At 42.8% G+C, this 19,027-nt stretch overlaps 1 protein-coding gene across 1 annotated transcript; it reads left to right on the top strand.

The window, feature by feature from the left end:
• The first annotated feature begins 7,115 nt into the window (after window positions 1–7,115).
• FAM8A1 (family with sequence similarity 8 member A1) lies at window positions 7,116–17,049 on the top strand. Its single transcript, XM_030314788.1, has 5 exons — window positions 7,116–7,901; window positions 9,179–9,299; window positions 10,935–11,058; window positions 12,026–12,165; window positions 13,610–17,049. The coding sequence occupies exons 1-5, from the start codon at window positions 7,184–7,186 to the stop codon at window positions 13,752–13,754; spliced, it is 1,248 nt and encodes a 415-aa protein (XP_030170648.1). The 5' UTR covers window positions 7,116–7,183; the 3' UTR covers window positions 13,755–17,049.
• Window positions 17,050–19,027: the final 1,978 nt, after the last annotated feature.

Here is a 19,027-nt window from a genome sequence, read left to right as displayed (position 1 = left end):
TACTGTAGAAGTTATAACAACTGATGACAGCCTGCTTTGCGGTAATAAAGACAGAGAGGTGAATTTGTTGCACAATTTTAAAATACATGTTGTTTTTTTTCAACTAGGTAATAAGGTCCCATGGTTCAAATATCCTCTTATCTTCTTCCTTAAAATCCAGTTTCCATCCTCGATAGGTAACCAGTTATTTCATGTTTGGCCTTCAAGAGATCTTGTCAACACACGTAGAGTCAATGCATTATATATACTGCTCCTTTTACTCCCACAAATGACAGCACTCAAGAGATGTTCTTCTTCACTTTGCTTTTGCAGCTTAATCTGGAGACATTGGTATAACTCATCTGGGAGATACTGGTGCATGAAGAATGTGCTCATTTTGATTACAGCTACACAGCACTGCATGGTACAGATTCACCAGTCCTGTAATTTCCAATCGAATAATGCTGCAACCTTGTACATAAATCATTTTGTCTGCATGCAGATTAACTGTAGAGTTCATTGCTGCAAGTGAAAATGGTAGCTCGGAGGGTACACGAATTTCCAAGTATGACTGATATTGTTAAATTGCCGTACATAGGGATTGTGCACTGCCCACAAACTTTAGCGTGCTTCAGAATCAACTGGAAGCCTTGTTAAAATACAGATTGGTAGGGGCACCTGGGTGGCTCAGTCGGTTGAGCGTCCGACTTCGGCTCAGGTCACGATCTTGCGGTCCGTGAGTTCGAACCCCGCGTCAGGCTCTGGGCCATCAGCCCAGAGCCTGGAGCCTGCTTCCGATTCTGTGTCTCCCTCTCTCTCTGCCCCTCCCCCGTTCATGCTCTGTCTCTGTCTCTGTCTCAAAAATAAAATAAATGTTAAAAAATTAAAAAAAAATACAGATTGGTAGACCCTCGGGTCTAGAGTCTGATTCAGAAGGTCTAATGTGGGACCCAAGAGTTTGCATTTCTAGCACATTCCCAGGTGATGCTGCTATTTCTGGTCCAGGAACCAGACTTTGTAAAGCACTATGATAGATTTGGCTTCCACTGCTCCATGGTACTGTTCTCTCAAAGTCAGCAATGTCCTCATCAATTCTGTGGTCTTTTCTCCATCTCCCTTTTCCTTGACTTTTCTGCTATATTTTAAACAGTTTCCTTGCTGTTGTTGTTTTTTAATCCTCTATTTCTATTTGATTCTGTAAATGTTCTTTCCTGCTACTGTTGTCTCCTTTCATGGACTCTCCTGTCCCTTAACTAATGTGCACACAACTTTTATTAGCACGCAACTTTTCACCTGTAGAAACCACGCACCTTCTCAAGACTAGGAATATGGAATCTGAAGGCTGAAGTCTTTGTTTGTTTGTTTTTTGATCCTAACAGCAGAGTTTGCATTCCTGACACAGAAACCAGATCCTGGTGACATTATTTGAACCCTCCCTATTCCGCCGTACTTGAAGTCAGCCTCCCATTTCTTCTTTCTTTTCTTTCTCTTCCACCTTTCCTTCCGTCCTTGCCAACAGAGTAATATAGTTTTTTTTTTTTTTTTAAATTTTTTTTTTCAACGTTTATTTATTTTTGGGACAGAGAGAGACAGAGCATGAATGGGGGAGGGGCAGAGAGAGAGGGAGACACAGAATCGGAAACAGGCTCCAGGCTCCGAGCCATCAGCCCAGAGCCTGACGCGGGGCTCGAACTCACGGACCACGAGATCGTGACCTGGCTGAAGTCGGACGCTTAACCGACTGCGCCACCCAGGCGCCCCTATATAGTTTTTTTAATCACACAATAGAAGAAAAATGGCAATACTCTGCCCCACCTTTCCCCGCTCCGAGCACCCCATCCTACTCCCTGGAAGCAAGCTCACTGGTGTGCAGGGTGCTGCAGAACCCTAGCAGGTGTATTCACAACATGCATATTGTTTATTTTCTTGCTGGTGGCGGTGGGTTTGTGTGTGTGTGTGTGTGTGTGTGTGTGTGTGTGTGTATGTGTGTGTGTTTACAGAATCAGGATACTAAATTAACTCTCTAACAGGTTTATGGGTCTTGAAAAAGGGGAGCCTGCATTTAGTTTCCATGAAGGCAACCCTGAGCACTTTCAAGTCATTTGCTTTCATATTTCTGAATAATACGTGTACTTCAACTTCTTTATATCTGTTTTAGATACCATGTCATTTAGGTGTCTGTTGACTCTTTAGTAGGAGATCTGCCTTGAGCTACCTTCTGCCTTCCCCTACCGTCTCATTTCTCTTCCTCTCAAAGTAATACATCATGATTTCGGCTAAAATAATAATATTGACATTATTACTCTTGTAAATATTATTCAATGACAAGGGAAGTTGTAATTATGATTATGTTTCCTTTCCTCTCTTGAGCTTTCTAAAAAATTTTCCTGATATATTTTTTAACTGTTTATTTTCCATCACCCTTATTTCCATCTTCTGCTTAAACGTCTGTGGAAGAACAGCCTGAGACTATTGGTCATTTCTAGCCATTCAGGGGCCCGGGCAGTGGGAACCACAGGCCACGGCAGGCTGAGCTCTCCAGGCCCCAGTAGGGACCTGCCGCATAGGCAGAGGGCGCTGGCTCACCTCCAGGCCAGTCTCTGACCTCAGGTGGAGTGCCGGTAAACTTGGGACCTGGAGCAGTCCACTTATGCTGCAGTTCCTCCCTGGCCATGGTCTTTTCATCAGCAGTGCGATTATCAGTCTCTTTTCAATCCCTTCAGGATTTCTGTTGACATAGAGATCAGGCATGATCTCCCATGGGTGCTCACAGGAGACGGTGCCATGTATGCACCGAACTCCAGGGCCAGCACCCGCCACGTCAGACCCGCTGAGTGAGCTCCTTGTTGTTGTGAGGGAAGGCAGCGTCCACATAGCACGGAGGACAGTCTGTGTTTCCCAGAGCAGGGTCAACAGGTTACCATAGACATGTCTCTGAGAGGCTGGCAGTCAACCCTGGGAGGGGTATCCGCCAGAAGGTATGACTCCCAGAAAACAACCTGGATCTACTCGGTGAGGGTTACAGGAATGAGGCAGCCAGTGATAAGAGTGGCCCCAGTGGCTGCAGCACACTTTAGCCCAGCTTGCTGGCCGGGATTCCTAGAGGATGTGATATGACATCAGCCAGGTTCTCAAAGGCAACAATGGCACGAGCCGCCAGCAGAAGCTTCTCCCAGGTTCTCTTCAGATTTACGATGTAGGTATCACTTTTCCTTCTGTGGATGTACTTTCCATCTTGAAGTCAAGATTGCTGCCATGTAAGTTGTATTGCCACAGGAATTTGAGGACATCTCCTCCTTTCGTGGAACATCAAGGGCTCCAGACATTGTAAAAGTTTCTCTTTAAGTTAGGCCAGGAACTCAGAACAACACAATACGGACCTCTTTCTAGGCAGCAAGGAAAGGGTGGCCTTTCTTTTTAAAAATATTTGGTTTCTGGGGGCACCTGGGTGGCTCTGTCGGTTAAGCCTCTGACTTTGGTTCAGGCTATGATTTCACAATTTGTGAGTTCAAGCCCCACGTTGGGCTCTCTCACTTTGCGGTGAATTCTGAGATGGGGCACCTGAGATGAGCTACCCAGTGGAGAGCATCCTCACACACTGCAGACAGAAAGGGCTTCTAACAGATCCCACTGAGGCCACACTGCAGGGATCTTCTGTGCACAGCAATGAGACAGAGTCCTGTCCTCTCCAACAAGGTCCAGACCTCAGCCCCGAGTGGCGGTGAGGAGCCCTTCCTTGGCCACTCAATTTCAGTGCTAGGATTGGTGGCTGCTCCCCAGATCTACTGCCTCTATGTGGTAGGAGTCCTCTTTGACTCTTACTTGCCAACCTCACTCCTAATTCCATTAACAATCCTTTACAGTAAACGTTCTCCTTCAGATTACTTGGTTTCTTCCCCTTGAATAAGCCCTGACTGAAACACGCCCTCATTTAGTCTTAGTGCTAGACGTAATGAAAGGTTGAATGCTCACCACTGTCCTTCTGTCATTGTTAGTCAGTTTGATGCTGAGTTTCATTCTCTAGATTTGTCAGGAAGAACTCAAATGAATGACATTCTTGGAGTTCCTCCATTATGATAACAAATTAGCCTATGTTTTTGTACTTGAAAGTCAGTTTTGGTGGATACAAAGTCCTAAGTTCTCATTCTTTTTTCTTTTCTTTTTTTTTTTAGAAAGAGTGAGCTAGAATGAGTGCGGGAGACGGGCAGAGGGAGAGAGAGAATCCTAAGCAGGCTCAATAGGGCCAATCCCACGACCCTAGGATCATGACCTGAGCTGAAATCAGGAGTCGGATACCCAACTGACTGAGCTATCCAGGTATCCCTCTCATTTTCTTTCTTTGAACATTTTAAATGCTTCACTATTTTCTTCTTGCATGAAGTGTTACTGTTGAAGTCCTATGATAATCTGGTTTTTTTCTCTCATGAATGTTGGCCTAAATGACCAAAATATAAAGTCGAGTAATTTTTACTAGAATGTATTTTGTTATTCAGTGTTTTCACAGTATATTCTTTCAACATGAGGTTTTAAATAGATATATGGATATACATATTAATACATTAATATAAAACATATTGACTACATATAAGTACAAAAATCTATTTCTATTTTAGGAAAAGTTCTCTTGAATTATCATGTTGTATTCTTTTAACAAACTATTCTTTATCAGGGCTTCTTTATCCATATATTGGATCTTCTTTGCCAATCTTCAATGTTTATCATTTCTGTAAAATAATTTTTCTCTAAATTTCTTTTTTACTTAAAAAAAAAATCTCATTTCCCAATTCTCATTATCTTTGGACACTATCTGTAGTGTTTGTTTACTCCTGGGTTCCTCCTAGTTTAATAATTTTTTTTAAATGTTTATTTTTGAGAGAGAAGGAACATGAGCAGGGAAGGAATGGGTCGGGGGGTGGGGGGGAGAGCAGAGGATCTGAAGCGGGCTCTGTGCTGACAAGAGTGAGCCCAACGTGGGGCTCGAACTCACAGACTGTGAGATCATGACCTGAGCCAAAGTCAGACACTTAACCGACTGAGCTACTCAGGCGCCCCTCCTCCTAGTTTAGTATTCTCTTCAGAAATATTTTTTTCTTTTATTCCTAATTCTTCCCCAAGTTCTATTAGTTCATTTCTGAGTTCTTCTTTCTCTGATTTATTTTGCTCTTTTGTTTCTTATATCATTTTAACATCTTTACTTTTGACGTGATTTTTTTTTTTTTTTTGCACTGATATTGTGCAAGTTTTGCATTTGTGGTTTGACATCATCCTCTTGTATTTTGGGGTTGGTGGTGTTACCTGTCAATTAGTTTTGTTGTAAATGTTTCATACATTTTTGGTTTTACTAACTAGTCTGTTTCTTTGTGGGGAGTTCCAGAGATTCAGAAGTCACGTACTGCCGTATTTCCAGGATCCATTTACATTTTGAGTCATGAATACTTCTCTTTCTATATTCCTGAGGCTTCACTCCTTAGCTGGGTGTGACGGTAAAGGGCTAGGGTTAATCAGCACGCTGCTTGGAGTGGCAGTGGCGTGTCACATCACGTCTTCATTTTTGAGTGATTACTTGCTTGTAACTTTCTAGGTTGTCCGTAGCTTCTCTGCAGTACTGAATGTATTCTGTTCTCCTCAGCATTGATTTTTACTTGTGAAAACTTGGCTTCCAGTCTCAATGTTGTTTCTTTGTCAGTAGTTTAAGTTTTGATTGCTATTGTTAAAATGTTCTCTTTGCTTAACTTCATCATGATGTGTATGTTATTTTCTCAAGACTGGGTTTTTCTTTCAATCTAAAGAGTAATAATCTGTCTTCAGTTCTAGAAAATTTGGGGGCCATTATTTTAATTTTGCCTCTGTTCTCTCTCGTGGGCTGCCTATTAGATGTCCGGTTGAACGTTTTCACTTTATGTAGAACCTCTGAACTTGTTAATTTGCATAGGCAAAAAAAAAAAAAGTTATTTTTTGTTCAAGCCAGTTAGAATTCAGGCTTTTTTAAGTCACTGAAACAGAAACACTCTTACTTTCCTCAAAAGGCAAGTGAGAAAAGAAACTGAAAAAGAGGTGACTCCGGAAGTAATTACCTTGAAACCTAAACTACTCCTGAACTTTTAGGTCAGTAAATTCACTTATCTTTTTCTCTCTTAAATCAATTACAGTTGGATTTCTGACAACTGCAGCCAAGAGTCCTGATTAACATAAATGTTTACTATGTGGGTGGCACTCTACCAGGTGCTACATAATCAACGATATTCAAAACAAAGTCCATGTCTCCAATCACGACAATATTTCACACTCATTCAATACCATATTCACATATATATACACATACAGAGAGAGAGAGAGAGAGAGAGAGAAAGAGAGAAGAAAGAAAGAGGAAGGGGAAATCATGCCTGGGCCAGGGTATTCAGAAAAGGCTCCAAAGCCCTGGGAAACGAACGGGTCTTGCCTTAGCGGAAAATAAAGGAACAGGCATCAAGGTTAACACAAGGCAGCTTTGCTACAGTCTACAGCAGTGGAAGTAAGATTTTACGGACACAAATGAGCTCCAGGATAAGGACAGGGTCTAGATCTTAAATCAACATAATCCCCCCCTCCCTTCTTTTATACACTGAAAATCTCTGCAGCTGAGCCATACTATCTTCAGTTTAACTTGGTTATTAATTTCTTATCCTCTTAAGGGCATATGTCTTTTGTCACTCCCTAGGGTACAAATGGCCAGCGACAAATTCACTGGAATGAATGCAGGCGGAAATAAGCAACAAGCCCAGGGCCTGGAGACCCAAACTGTCGCGGTTCGGTAATAGGGAGCTGGGACTGCTCTTGGCAATCTCTTCTTCCGCCAGCAGTGTCTCCAGGGACAGCCTGAGTCCACTTCCCAGGGGATGATGTGGGGAAGCCACAGGCCTTAGGTTTCATGAAGAACGTGAAAGGTGGCGGGGGAGCGGGCAGCGCGAGCCCCACAACCAGCGAACCAAGGGCCCCCGACGTCCACCGCCCCCGCCAGGAGCACGCAACCCCTCTTCCGCTCCGCCCCCCTCCGCCTGCCCCGCCCCGCGGCCGGCGACGCTGGGGAGAGGCGGGGTTTCCGCTTCCGGTGGCGAATTGTTGACGCCTGCGGCTGCTGCGGTGGCGACCGGGCCGTTGGGGAGGGGCTAGTGGGGGAGGGAGACGGCGCAGTGACAGGACCGCCGAGGGTGCTGCTGAGGCGACGATGGCAGAGGGGCCGGAGGAAGCCCGAGGCCGCCCTCCCGGGCAGGACGACGGCGGAGGGGACCCCGAGCCCGTCCCTTCCCTGAGAGGCCCTCCTGCCGCCGCCGCCCCACGCCCCCGGGACGGGCCGCAGGCCGAACCCCAGGCCCCGGGCCGGCCCCCGGCCCCGGGCCTCGCGGTAGCTGCGGCCGCCGCCGAGGAGTCGGAGCCGCCGCGCGAGCCCGGGAAGTGCGGGGAGGCGGCCCCCGGCTCCAGTGCGGGGCCGCAGGAGCCGGCAGGCCGCGAGGCGCCCGAGGCCGGCGCGCCGCGAGAGAGGCCGGCGCGGCTGAGCGCCCGCGAGTACTCCCGGCAGGTGCACGAGTGGCTGTGGCAGTCCTACTGCGGCTACCTCACCTGGCACAGCGGCCTAGCCGCCTTCCCCGCCTACTGCAGCTCCCAGCCGCCCCCGCCGAGCTACCCCTCGGGCGGAGGCGCCGCCGCCCCCCAGCCCGCGCCGCCGCCGCCCCCCCAGCTCGGCTATTACAACCCCTTCTACTTCCTGAGCGCCGCGGCCGCCGGGCCCGACCCGGGGGTGGCCACCGGCGTCACCACCGCTGCTCCCGTCGCGGGCCTGGGACCCCGGGCCCCGCAAGGGCAGGGATCCGTCCGCTCAACCCCAGTGACCAGAGTGGGATCGGCCGCTCCTTCGCGAACCCCGAGCGAGACCGGGCGGCAAGCAGGTGAGTAGCGCGTCGGGAAGGTTGGGCGGAGCGAAGGGGTCTTACGGGAGCTCGCTGGTGGGGAGAGAGGGCACGCGTTTTACATCTGGAACTGGTGTTTCTCCACGTTCGTCAGCTGTCTTCTGCCCAGGCCTCAAATTCCCAACGTGTGGCCCGAAGCTGCACAGTTTGTTCTTCCTTTAGACCTGGCTCTCCGAATTGATTCCTTATTCCACGTGTAAGGACGTCTTTGCTCCTGAAACCGTGCCCTTGATCTCCACGACGTGGAGAGAGCCAAAGCTTAATTGTCAGATGGCAAACCCGTTTTGACGGCTGGTGGCGGTTGGAGGGTGCCGGTAGTGCTGGAAAAAATCCAGACGTGGATTTATTATGCATGACAGGATATATGATATATAATCTTTTCTATAATGTGTAATTTATATAATTATATATTACCTATATGAAGAACAGTGGGGCTGACGGATATAAAAGATTTACATAAATATAAGTGGAGTTATGAACCTTTGGGACCTAGCTGAATGATCTCGTATATTGTCTGTTTACTTCTCTATGGGAATTAGAATGTTTTGCATTAGTTACGCGGTTTAGTTTATTATCTAGACTCTTTGTTTACTTTATTCAGCCACAGATACAAGGGACAAAAACTAGTTTTCCTGAATTTGATCCCGCTCAGAATTTGAGATGTCAGATTGATAATCATTGGATTTATTACATAGAAAGCAAGACAAAGTGAATAGGGGGTAAAATGAGGAACACAGGTATTTACTTTCGAGTAATCGTCTATACTTAACCTTGGTTTTTACAAAAAATGTTTAATTTGGGGGCGCCTGGGTGGCCCAGTCAGTTAGCTTCCAACTCGATCTCAGCCTGAGTTCAATCCCCCCAACCCGTCTTTGGGATCAGCCTTGGACATGAAGCCTACTTAAAAAAAAAAAAAAAGTTTAGTTTTGTGACCTAGGCTTGTGATCACCTGGATTCTCATTTGAGTCCCTAGTGAAATGTATTGAGTACCTTAAATAATTAAATTTATCTGTGAAATCATTTTTTAAACATTAAGAGGATGAAAGCAAACTTTTAAACTGTTCAGTAAATAGTGGAATAGAGTTGCTGTAAAAACATGTACTATTCATGTAGGCAATACCAATAATTGTCGTTAAGGTTTTAATTAGCAAGTTGTACCTTGACTTTATGTTCTCTGATTTATTACCTAGCTTGGGTTCCAAGGCCTATGTGAAATAAGTAGTTTTACTAACTTTTTTTTTTTTTTTAATTTACAGGCAGAGAGTATGTTATTCCATCCTTGGCCCACAGATTTATGGCAGAAATGGTGGATTTCTTTATTCTGTTCTTTATAAAAGCAACGATTGTCTTAAGTATTATGCACCTCAGTGGAATAAAGTAAGTTAAGGCTATTTGCAGAAAGGTTTTAATGTCTACTGCATAGAGATCTTGTTTTCTGAGGTTCTGTTCACAGCTGCAAGTCACTAAATGGACAGTCTGTGTGCCAGTGTCATGGTTTCTCTAATAGGGAAATCTCTTTGTCGTATTTTTTTCTTGGTAGTTTTAAGAAATAACTACAAAAGAGAGAAAAACATTTAATAAATTCTGAAAGATCTGGGACTCTCACCTATTAAAAGTTAGGTAAAGGTTTTGATTTTTTCTTTTTTTTTTTTAATTCAGCTGTTGGGCCAGGCACTAATTTCCCTCTTACTATCCTGTTCAGAGTAAAGACAAAGGCATAAAGAGCTTTTGGTAAATCAACTGTTGATTATAAGTTAGATGGCATTTCCAAATGGGATTGCATATTATACTATCAGGCATGTCCCACGTGAACACAGTGGGCCATCTATTTGAGTAACCTCCTCTCCTATTAATGAGCATATAGCACTTATCACTTGCTAAGCACTTTATACATGCTAAGTAAGCAGGTAGAAATAATATGGATTCTTTAATCTTAAAACCACTATGAGATGTAGAGTTTAATACCCTCGTTTTTATATATTGAAGTTTGGGTTTGTAAGAAGTTAAGCCCAGGATTTATCATTGCAAAGGTAAGAAGTGATAGTGTCAAGATGCAAACCCTTGTGGTCATGTTTTAGAGCCCTTGCTGGGAACCTGAGTGTTACTGAGATTCCTCCCTGTCCCTCCCAGGGACACATCCAGTCAGGTACCAGCTCCCTTCTTTTCAGGCTCTTGAAGAGCCTTCAACTCAGACAATTTCCTCTTGACTGACAGACGGTGCTTCGTCATCACTGCTTCTCCCTAGTCTAGTTATTGTCATCGCTTTTCTAGATCATAGCAAAAGTCTTCTAACTGGTACCTTAGTCCCCCAACTCCTGTTTTATCTCAATCCAGTCTCTGATATAAACCAAAGAGATCATAAATTCTGATTCTTCCCCTCTCCACCTTAAAACCTTTCTTACTGCCATCAGGATAAAGTCTAGTCTTCATATGGCTTAACAGATGCTCTCATTTTTTAATCACTTGTTTTATACTTAATATTTGAGCCATACCCAAGTGCTTACAGCTTCCATCACAGTCTCCTTCAAAGGCTCTCTCTCTCTGGCTAGTCCCTCTCTCTGAAACTTCCCCCTTCTTAGTCTGGCTAACTTCTCTTCATCCTCCAGATCTCAGCTCAAATGTCATTTCTGGGAAGGCTTCACTCACCGTGGTAAATGTTCTTGGTATGCGTTTCCATACTGCCCTATGGGTCTACGTAATAGCCCTCATCCCACTTTATTCTTACCTACTTAATTGTTCTGCTTTGTCTAGTAGGTAAGAATCTCCTTGAAAGCAGAGACCAAGTTGAGTTCCCTCACCATTATGTCCCCAGGGCTAGTACAGTGCCTGCTCACAATAGTGCTGTTTATCTGTTGAACAGACTAATGAATGTTTTGTGAAACTAAACGGGTGGAAACCTAAGATTAGTTTAGAATTTCAGTTCAAGTTTGTGACTTACACTAATGGAAAAAATATCAGTGCAGTTGTGCTGGTGACTAAGTCTTTATAACCCCAAACTATTATTTTATGCAGGGATATCTCTAAGTTTGCTATGCATTATATAATAGAAGAAATAGATGAAGACACATCAATGGAAGACTTGCAGAAAATGATGATTGTGGCTCTTATATACAGATTATTAGTTTGTTTCTATGAGGTAAGCTACTGACTCAGCAAATATTAACACTTAACAATCTTTTTTTTTTTTAATTTTTTTAACGTTTATTTATTATTGAGAGACAGAGAGACACAGAGCATGAGCAGGGGAGGGGCAGAGAGGGGGAGACACAGAATCCGAAATAGGCTCCAGGCTCCGAGCACAGCACAGAGCCCAACACGGGGCTCGAACTCACAAACTGCGAGATCATAACCTGAACCGAAGTCGGTCTCCCAACCAACTGAGCCACCCAGGTGCCCCTAACAATCTAATTTAAATTATCACCCCAATACAAAAAGAAATGGGAATTTACAGTTATTCATATTTTTGTCAAATGTCTCTGTTTAAAAATGTTTTCCAAATGTTCTCGAATGTAGATAAAAAAAATACGTGGGGCACCTTGGGTGGCTCAGTTGGTTAAGTGTCCGACTTCTGCTCAGGCCATGATCTCACGGTCTGTGAGTTCAAGCCCCACGTCGGGCTCTGTGCTGACAGCTCAGAGACTGGAGTCTGCTTTGGATTCTGTGTCTCCCTGTCTCTCTGCCCCTCCCCTGCTCACGCTCTGTCTCTTGTCTCTCTCAAAAATAAATATCAAAAAAATAAAAAGATAAAAAAATACAGCTCCCTGAGTGGAGACGTTTTACAATTTCTTTGTAACATATTTCAGTCTTGTGGTCCAAAAATATACTTGTAAATTGGTTGTGGAACTTGAAATGTATTTTTCCATAGAAACAACTTGCTAAAAAAAAAAGGGTGGGGGGGGCTACAGAGAAATCTTACAGTACACATCTTGTGGCATGGAGGGGTTGAGAGACCAGTAGAAATGCATTACAAGGGTAACCTCTGAGTATTCTAGGAAATTCTTTCAACTTGAAAATTGTTTTAAAGGAATAAGATGACAGAAAAACTTAACCTTTGAAACTGGTAGCGTTGAGCTAGTAAATTAAAATTATCCTTCTTTCCTTAGATAATCTGCATTTGGGGAGCAGGCGGAGCCACCCCCGGGAAGTTCCTGCTGGGGCTTCGAGTTGTGACGTGTGATACATCAGTGCTTATTGCACCGAGTCGGGTTTTAGTGATTCCTTCCTCAAATGTTAGCATTACAACGTAAGTTCTTCTCTTAGCTTAATTTACTTATGAAAATAACAAATTTTGAGCGTAGTATCCGATATTCGTAAGTTCTACCATTTGATACAGTATTTTTAGCATTTTTAGTTGGTAATTTTTCTTCATGGCGTGTAACAGACATTGTTAGATTTAAAATGGAAAAGTTTGAGTTTTTCAATTGTTATATGATTATAGACCACTCTTCAGTGTACAATTTCAAGATAGTCATTTTATGAACTATCAGCCACCATAATGAGAGGGTCTGGGTGGTGGTGGTCTGTGTATCAGTGCTCTGTATCTAGTTTGATTATTCTCTAATAAATCTGTGGTTATCGGGCCAGTTACTGATCCGCCTTTAGCCTCTATCGGTAATCCTGTCCATCCCGTCCTGAACAGGCAGCAGGAGTTTGGACAGAGATGCACGCGTGTGTCCAGCTCCTGCTCTAAGTGACAGCGTGTAACTCTTGGTAGTACTCATGGCTAGCTGTTGGTGTCTGTCTCTGTGAGGAGGTTCAAACAGTGCTAACGCAAGTTCTAGAGAGTTAGTTAAGGGGCTGTCAGTTGAGCAAAACAGGATACTGGCTGGAATTGCTGCCCAAGTGATTCAGAACTGGGTTGTTAGATAAAGAAATATGAGAGACTCTGGAAGCCTTGATTTTGCTAATATCTCCAAAATTTCCTTACAGTTTTGTGACTATAATCCTGGTTGCTACTTTTAATGAGTCAATAATGGCTGCTTATTGAGCACCTCTTCTGTAACAGGCATTGTTAAAAACACTGAATATGTATTAACTAATAAGACAGGTACCATAGGTACTATTATCCCCTTTTTACAGAAATGAAACACAAGTGACTGATAGAAACAATTTAGTCTGGATTCAGAGCCCACACCCTCAGCCACTGTGCTTTTTCTATAGCCTTTCAGAAATCTAGCACTAGTAGGGTAAGTTTCCACTCTGAGCTGTGGTTGAAAGCTTTTTTTTTTTTTTAAGCTTTCTTTAATCACAGCATCCCACAAAGAAAGAATACCCAGTAATTTAAAATGTGAGTGCTTCATAGAAGGTGGAAAATGGGACTGCATTTTGTATATTAGTTTAGAAGGAACTAAACACAAATGACTGTAGAAAAGGTAAGTAAAGGGAATAGATATTTGTCTACAAAATATCAGAGAAAATACTGTAACCTTTAGTTCACCTTCTACAAGACCTGTTTATTACTGCTTTTCATGTGACAGTTCTGAATCTTTTTATGTTGATGATGTCTTTAGAACAAGCCCAGATGGTCTTACTAGAGTATAATGCTACTTGAAAGTAACTCATATCAAAGATAAAAAACTGTCAGGACTTTGTATGTTTTAAGTATGTATTTTGAACTTGATAGGATACTATTAATCTCCGCGTGGTTGGTATATCATTTGTCTGATTTTTTTGCCTTAATTTTTTAGGTCCACTATACGAGCTTTGATCAAGAACTTTTCTATTGCTTCTTTTTTCCCTGCTTTCATCACACTGCTGTTTTTTCAGCATAATCGAACAGCCTATGACATTGTAGCAGGAACCATTGTGGTAAAGAGAAATGGGGTCAGATGATGCCCCAAAAAGAGCCCTGAATTCCATACTCTCTGGAATGATGACAAGACTAAATTATGTATCAAGGCCATCAGTATCCCTGGGTTACACTAATTGATGATTTAGAAATTAAAGCAGTCGCTCCAGTGTGATGCAGGTGACTATTCTGAAAGTATTGATATTACTTGAATGCCAAAGAACTTTTCCAGAAGAAAAATCTGTTAAATTTAAATGTTAAAAATTTTTAGATTGAAAAGAAGGCAAGTGATTTTATAATCAACAATGGACAATATATACTTTCTTAAGATCTAAGGCATTAGAATTTGCTGAAAGCATTTTCAGCTCTGAAATCTCCAGATGAAACTTAAAAAATTTTGGTTTATCCCAGAATGATGGAAAAGTCCAGTTGTGTTTTGTAAACACATTAATTCATATTTTAGTCAACACTTCTTGGGGCAATTATTGTCTTTGCTTTTGGGGAGGGGGGTGGGGACACAAATTTGATAACCCGCTTATCTCCCACTCTGGGAGGAAGTGAGTCAGCTGCAAGAGAGAGGGGCAAAGGAGGCAGGCCTAGGTTCCCTTACTGACGTTCTCAGATCTGTACTGCAATGCACTGTGGGAATGATGCCACTTTACAAGTATCGTTACTGTTCTAACATGTATTTGGGGCAAGTTTTGCATGATGATGAAAAAGTATTAAGTCATATTGCTGTATTACTGATTTTTTTTAAAGAAAAGGTAAGTTAGTGATTGCTTTTGGTGGGGGGAGAGGGGTCCTAAATTTTCACCATAAATTAAAATTACAATTCATGTGCAAGTGTTTTTAGTGCCCTAAATCAAACTATATGTGGGGGGAAATTATTCGTCAAATTGTTGCATATTTACTGTAAAACAACATTCCCAGTATGTGTGCAGCATGAAGAAAGTGTTAGTGCTTTTCAGTGTTCTAATAGAACTTCTGTTTCTATAAGGATATTTACACACTAGGTAGTTTCCTTTTATATTTTATATAGTTCTAGGACTTTTGAAACCTCAAAGAGTTAAATAATCATAGTATTTCATGGTAAAATACTAGGTAGCCTATTAAATATTAGCGATTTTCCCATTATGAACTATTCTAAAACAAGGACAGGTATTTCCAGACATTTTTCTAAGTTCTTTGGGCCAAAACCTCACTTTGGGTCTGTCAGGGATGGTGTCTTGAGGGAAATGTTAAGTAACAGTTTGTGTATTGCCATTTTAATTTATTCTTCTACTGAGGCAAAGCTTAGTGTTTTAAGTATGTGTGCATGTTTTGTTAGATGGCCCTGTTAGCTGTGTTGAGAGAATACCTGAAAAAGTTTTATTTCTTAGGCGTTTTCTCCAACCCTGATACTATTTTCCCAAAAAACACTAACCTCTGTTGGACACTTCATAATTAGATTGCTTAAAAGATCTTGACTTTTTGGTCTTTGATAGCGAATGAAAGACAGGTATATTATCACTGTATCAGTTTTTAAAGTGGGTTTTTCCTTTAAAACTGAAAGTATTCACATTTGATGTCTATAGAAACCTTAACAGTGTCCTTATTAATACCTTTTTATTATAAAATCTCATAAGCCATGTTTTTCAAAATAATTTTACATTAAATTCAACACCACAGAAAGCCTGTCCGTTAACTGCGTCCAGGTACTCGACAAATCATTCACTTGTTGCCCCTGGGAAGATATTTAGCTTGACGGCCCTTCAGGGTAAGTGTTACCCAAACGTACCACTCAGTAGTGTACTACATTAGCATTGGTGGATACACTATTTTTGCCACTGATGGGGGAGATCCAGTTGCAATGTCCTTCAGCCATGTAGCTCTGGAGATCTTTATAATTTCCTCTCAGAAAATTGGAAGGTTCACCTTCTAGGCTATTTTAATGTATACAAACAAAAGCAAGTCACGTCACCCAGTTTAACTTCTTAAAAAATTGCATATTTTCTGTATCTGAGTTATTCAGAATCATATCTATGTAGGTTCATTTAGGTCCATCTTAGGGTTCAAGTTACATAGCCCGATAAAATAAAAGTATTCCTGCTTTGCCTTTACAACAAATTGCAAGGCTGTTTGTATTTCTGAATGCACTTAGGAAAAGATATTTGATGCCCAGATCATTGGGAAAAAATGACAAAAAATGGGGAAGGAGGGAGAGTTCTTTTCTCTTCGGGTTGTGGTGGGGGGGGGAGGGGGGGTGGGAAGCCTCCCATCTTTTCAAAAACACTTTTCTATTTGATGTATTTCATTTATAGAAAATTTCTGCATCAGAGTATAATTCTCATGCCGAAGCTCTAGCCTAAAAAGGCAAAAAGATAGTTGTTTTCAAAGAATGTTTACAAACATTATTAATCACTTTTACAAGATAATAAGGGAACAAAAATCAAAAGTAAGCAGAGTAAAAGAACACTATTGCAGTGAAAGTGCCCTAATGAAAACCACAGAATAGGCAGTTAACTCAGGCATCTAGAAAAATCTCAGTACCTACTAAAAGTAGCTAGAGTGGTAGTGCACCGTAAGAGAAGTCTGACTTGAGTGTTCACGCGGGCCGAGGTGAGGAAACCCGAGGATGACAAGCCTCGCTCTTTTTGACTCATCTGTGACCATAAAACTAAAGCCAACGCTTTTTTGGATACAAAGCCTTCAAAGTATCGCCCAGCTGATACCTGTGTAGCACTGGTTCAGAAGTGACTTAAACATTTACCTTCCGATTTTACCCAGATATTTAGGATTTAAAAAAAAATGGTTGAGGGCCCCTTTGTCTAAATTATAAAATTAAGGCTTTAGTGTCCATCGTTTCAAATGACAGGAAAAGTGGTTTTTAGCTGCATTAAAAGGATTTGTTCCCTTATGGGACTTGTTTGGGTGTTTTACTTATGCATGTGTTTCCAGCAAAGGAAGACAAAAAAGGGAGTTTACTTGCTACTCGGGAGGAGGGCTTTCTGAGAGGAGGGGTAGGACGTTTTCATTCTACACTTACCCTGTTCAAAGCTGTGGTTCCTTTGGAGGAATATGCCAACAGCAGTGTTCGTAAAACCTGACCAGTGTCATTTCACATACTTGCCATTGCCCGGCCTCCATCCCAGAGGCCAGAATCTTTTACAAGAAGTGCTTGCCTGGGTGACGTTCCTCCTCTCCAGCTGTGTGTCTATTTTCTTGCAGTTCATTATAGTAAGACTTGACCCACAAACAGTATCTGATGGCCTGCCTATAAGTAAAATTCAGCATTCTATTTTTAATAATTTGTATGCCACCGATTTGTATTCTTTGTCTCAATAAATACTTGATCACCGATGCTTTCGTTTTTTGACTGTTGAGATTTGCTCTAGAATTTCCTGCTCACGGAGACCTTGCTCAGCTTTTCCAGCGTTCTCTGCCTTCAGGAGAATGGCAGTCAGCTAGAGTGCTTTCAGAAAGATCTAGCAACAAGCCATCCACCCTTAGGGGTTGTACAGTCCTGTAGCAAAAGTCACTCAAAAGTTCCCCAGAGATGACTAAGCTTCATATTAAGCCAGTCCTGTCCTTTCCTTAAAGTGGTTAACCGTCCCGCATTATACAAGATACTAAGAACGCATTTTACACCCAAAGAACCGGAAGTTCAAAGTCTCATAGGTGGTGAACGACCGCGCTGGGCAATTTAAACCTAGTTCTGATCTTAACAAGCATTTCCTGTTGTAACACATCTAGAGGAGGACAGGATACAAAACAGGTCCCCAAGAAGAACAAAGCTGAGAAACCTAAATGGAGCTAAAATGGCCTGGTCTGAGCTCTGTAGACCGTGTTGATCTGAGCCCAGGCGCACACTACACATTGTGGAACTACAGGGAACTTTTAAAGCAAGCTTTACGAGCTGCCCCGTGTTATTCGTAAATTCAGCTGGTGTGTGTCACTAGACCCAGTACACGGCCATTTCCTCAACCTGACTATACCAAATGTGCAGTTTCCATTAAACACACAGGCTCGTAACCTTCGTACAGCTTTCAGGGAGTTTCACTTTAAACAGGCCCCGGAAACAAGTCACGGAGATGAAAAGGACAGCGTAACAGTCAGTACTGCTGGAATAACGTACGGTGACCGACGGTGACTGCACTGAACTGTGGGGAGCACGAAGGAGAGACTACTGCTGTACGCCTGAAACGAGTATGGTAGGTCAACAAGAGTTAAAAATAAATTTTAAAAATAAACCTCCTATAATTAGGATTTTATCATTTGAAATTAAAGTGTTAGACTACTTTATAGCCTGGTTACAAATTTTTAAAATTCGTCCCAACACTTCAGGAGCGCCTTGGTGGCTCAGTTGAGCGATGGACTCCGGCTCGGGTCATGATTTCACGGTTCGTGCGTTCGAGCCCTACATCGGCTCTATCAGCACAGAGCCCACTTCAGATCCTCTGTCCCCCTCCCACACACGCTCTCTCTCAAAAATAAACATTAAAAAATAATAGTTATCCCAACACTTCAATTTCAAATAACAAAATCCTAATTATGTAAACAATTGCAGGAGAGAATTTATAACAGATGTGAACAAAGGCGGCTAGCTTGAAGAGATTTCCCAGTTGTTTACATCATACTGTTTCTTAACGCCCCAAATCCTGAATTACTGAAAATCACCCGACACCCAAAGTGGCAGGCCTGGACCTCCTGCATCTGGAGTCCTCCAGCCAGAGAAGGGGGTTTTCTTCCTGTGCTATTTCCCCTTCTTCCAACCAACCGCCCTCAGTTTCCACTTGTGTATAGAACACGTAACAGAAACCTGCCCGAGCTGCTCCCACAGCCACCGAGAGCAGGTCTGCAGCCGGAGCCGGTCCGGGCGGGAGACCTCGCCGAGCAGGGGACAGACAGGCTTGAGGCTAGAGCTGCTTTCGAGAGCGCCCCTAGAGCTCCCCCGTGCAGCCGGAGAAGAGCCGCAGTCGAGATGCAAAGTACAAGTGCCACACGCCGAACACATTTCTACAGACTTCAGTTTGGGCGCCGGAAGATTTCCTTCTTCAACCGCCTTAAGTAGGATTTTCAGTCACTTCTACTAAGTATTTCTAGCACATTTCTTATGAGAATTTCCCACAGTAGAAAGCCTAATGTCCCCATTCGTACAGGCCTAGAGAATGGCTAACATGAACGAGCCCGCAATTTAGTTCGGCATCAACATCCGAGCATTAAGACTGGATTTCCAGGACTCATCACCATTTGCCCCCAGACAGGCCCGTGTCAAATGTGTATTACTAATAAAGTGAGAATTAGAAAATGTCTACCCCCAAACCAGCATCTGACGATG

The sequence above is a fragment of the Lynx canadensis genome, chromosome B2 (genome assembly GCF_007474595.2).
Source record: "Lynx canadensis isolate LIC74 chromosome B2, mLynCan4.pri.v2, whole genome shotgun sequence".
Lineage (NCBI taxonomy): Eukaryota > Metazoa > Chordata > Mammalia > Carnivora > Felidae > Lynx > Lynx canadensis.
Note: the sequence above shows the minus strand (reverse complement) of the source record. Positions and strands in the feature narration are given on the sequence as shown.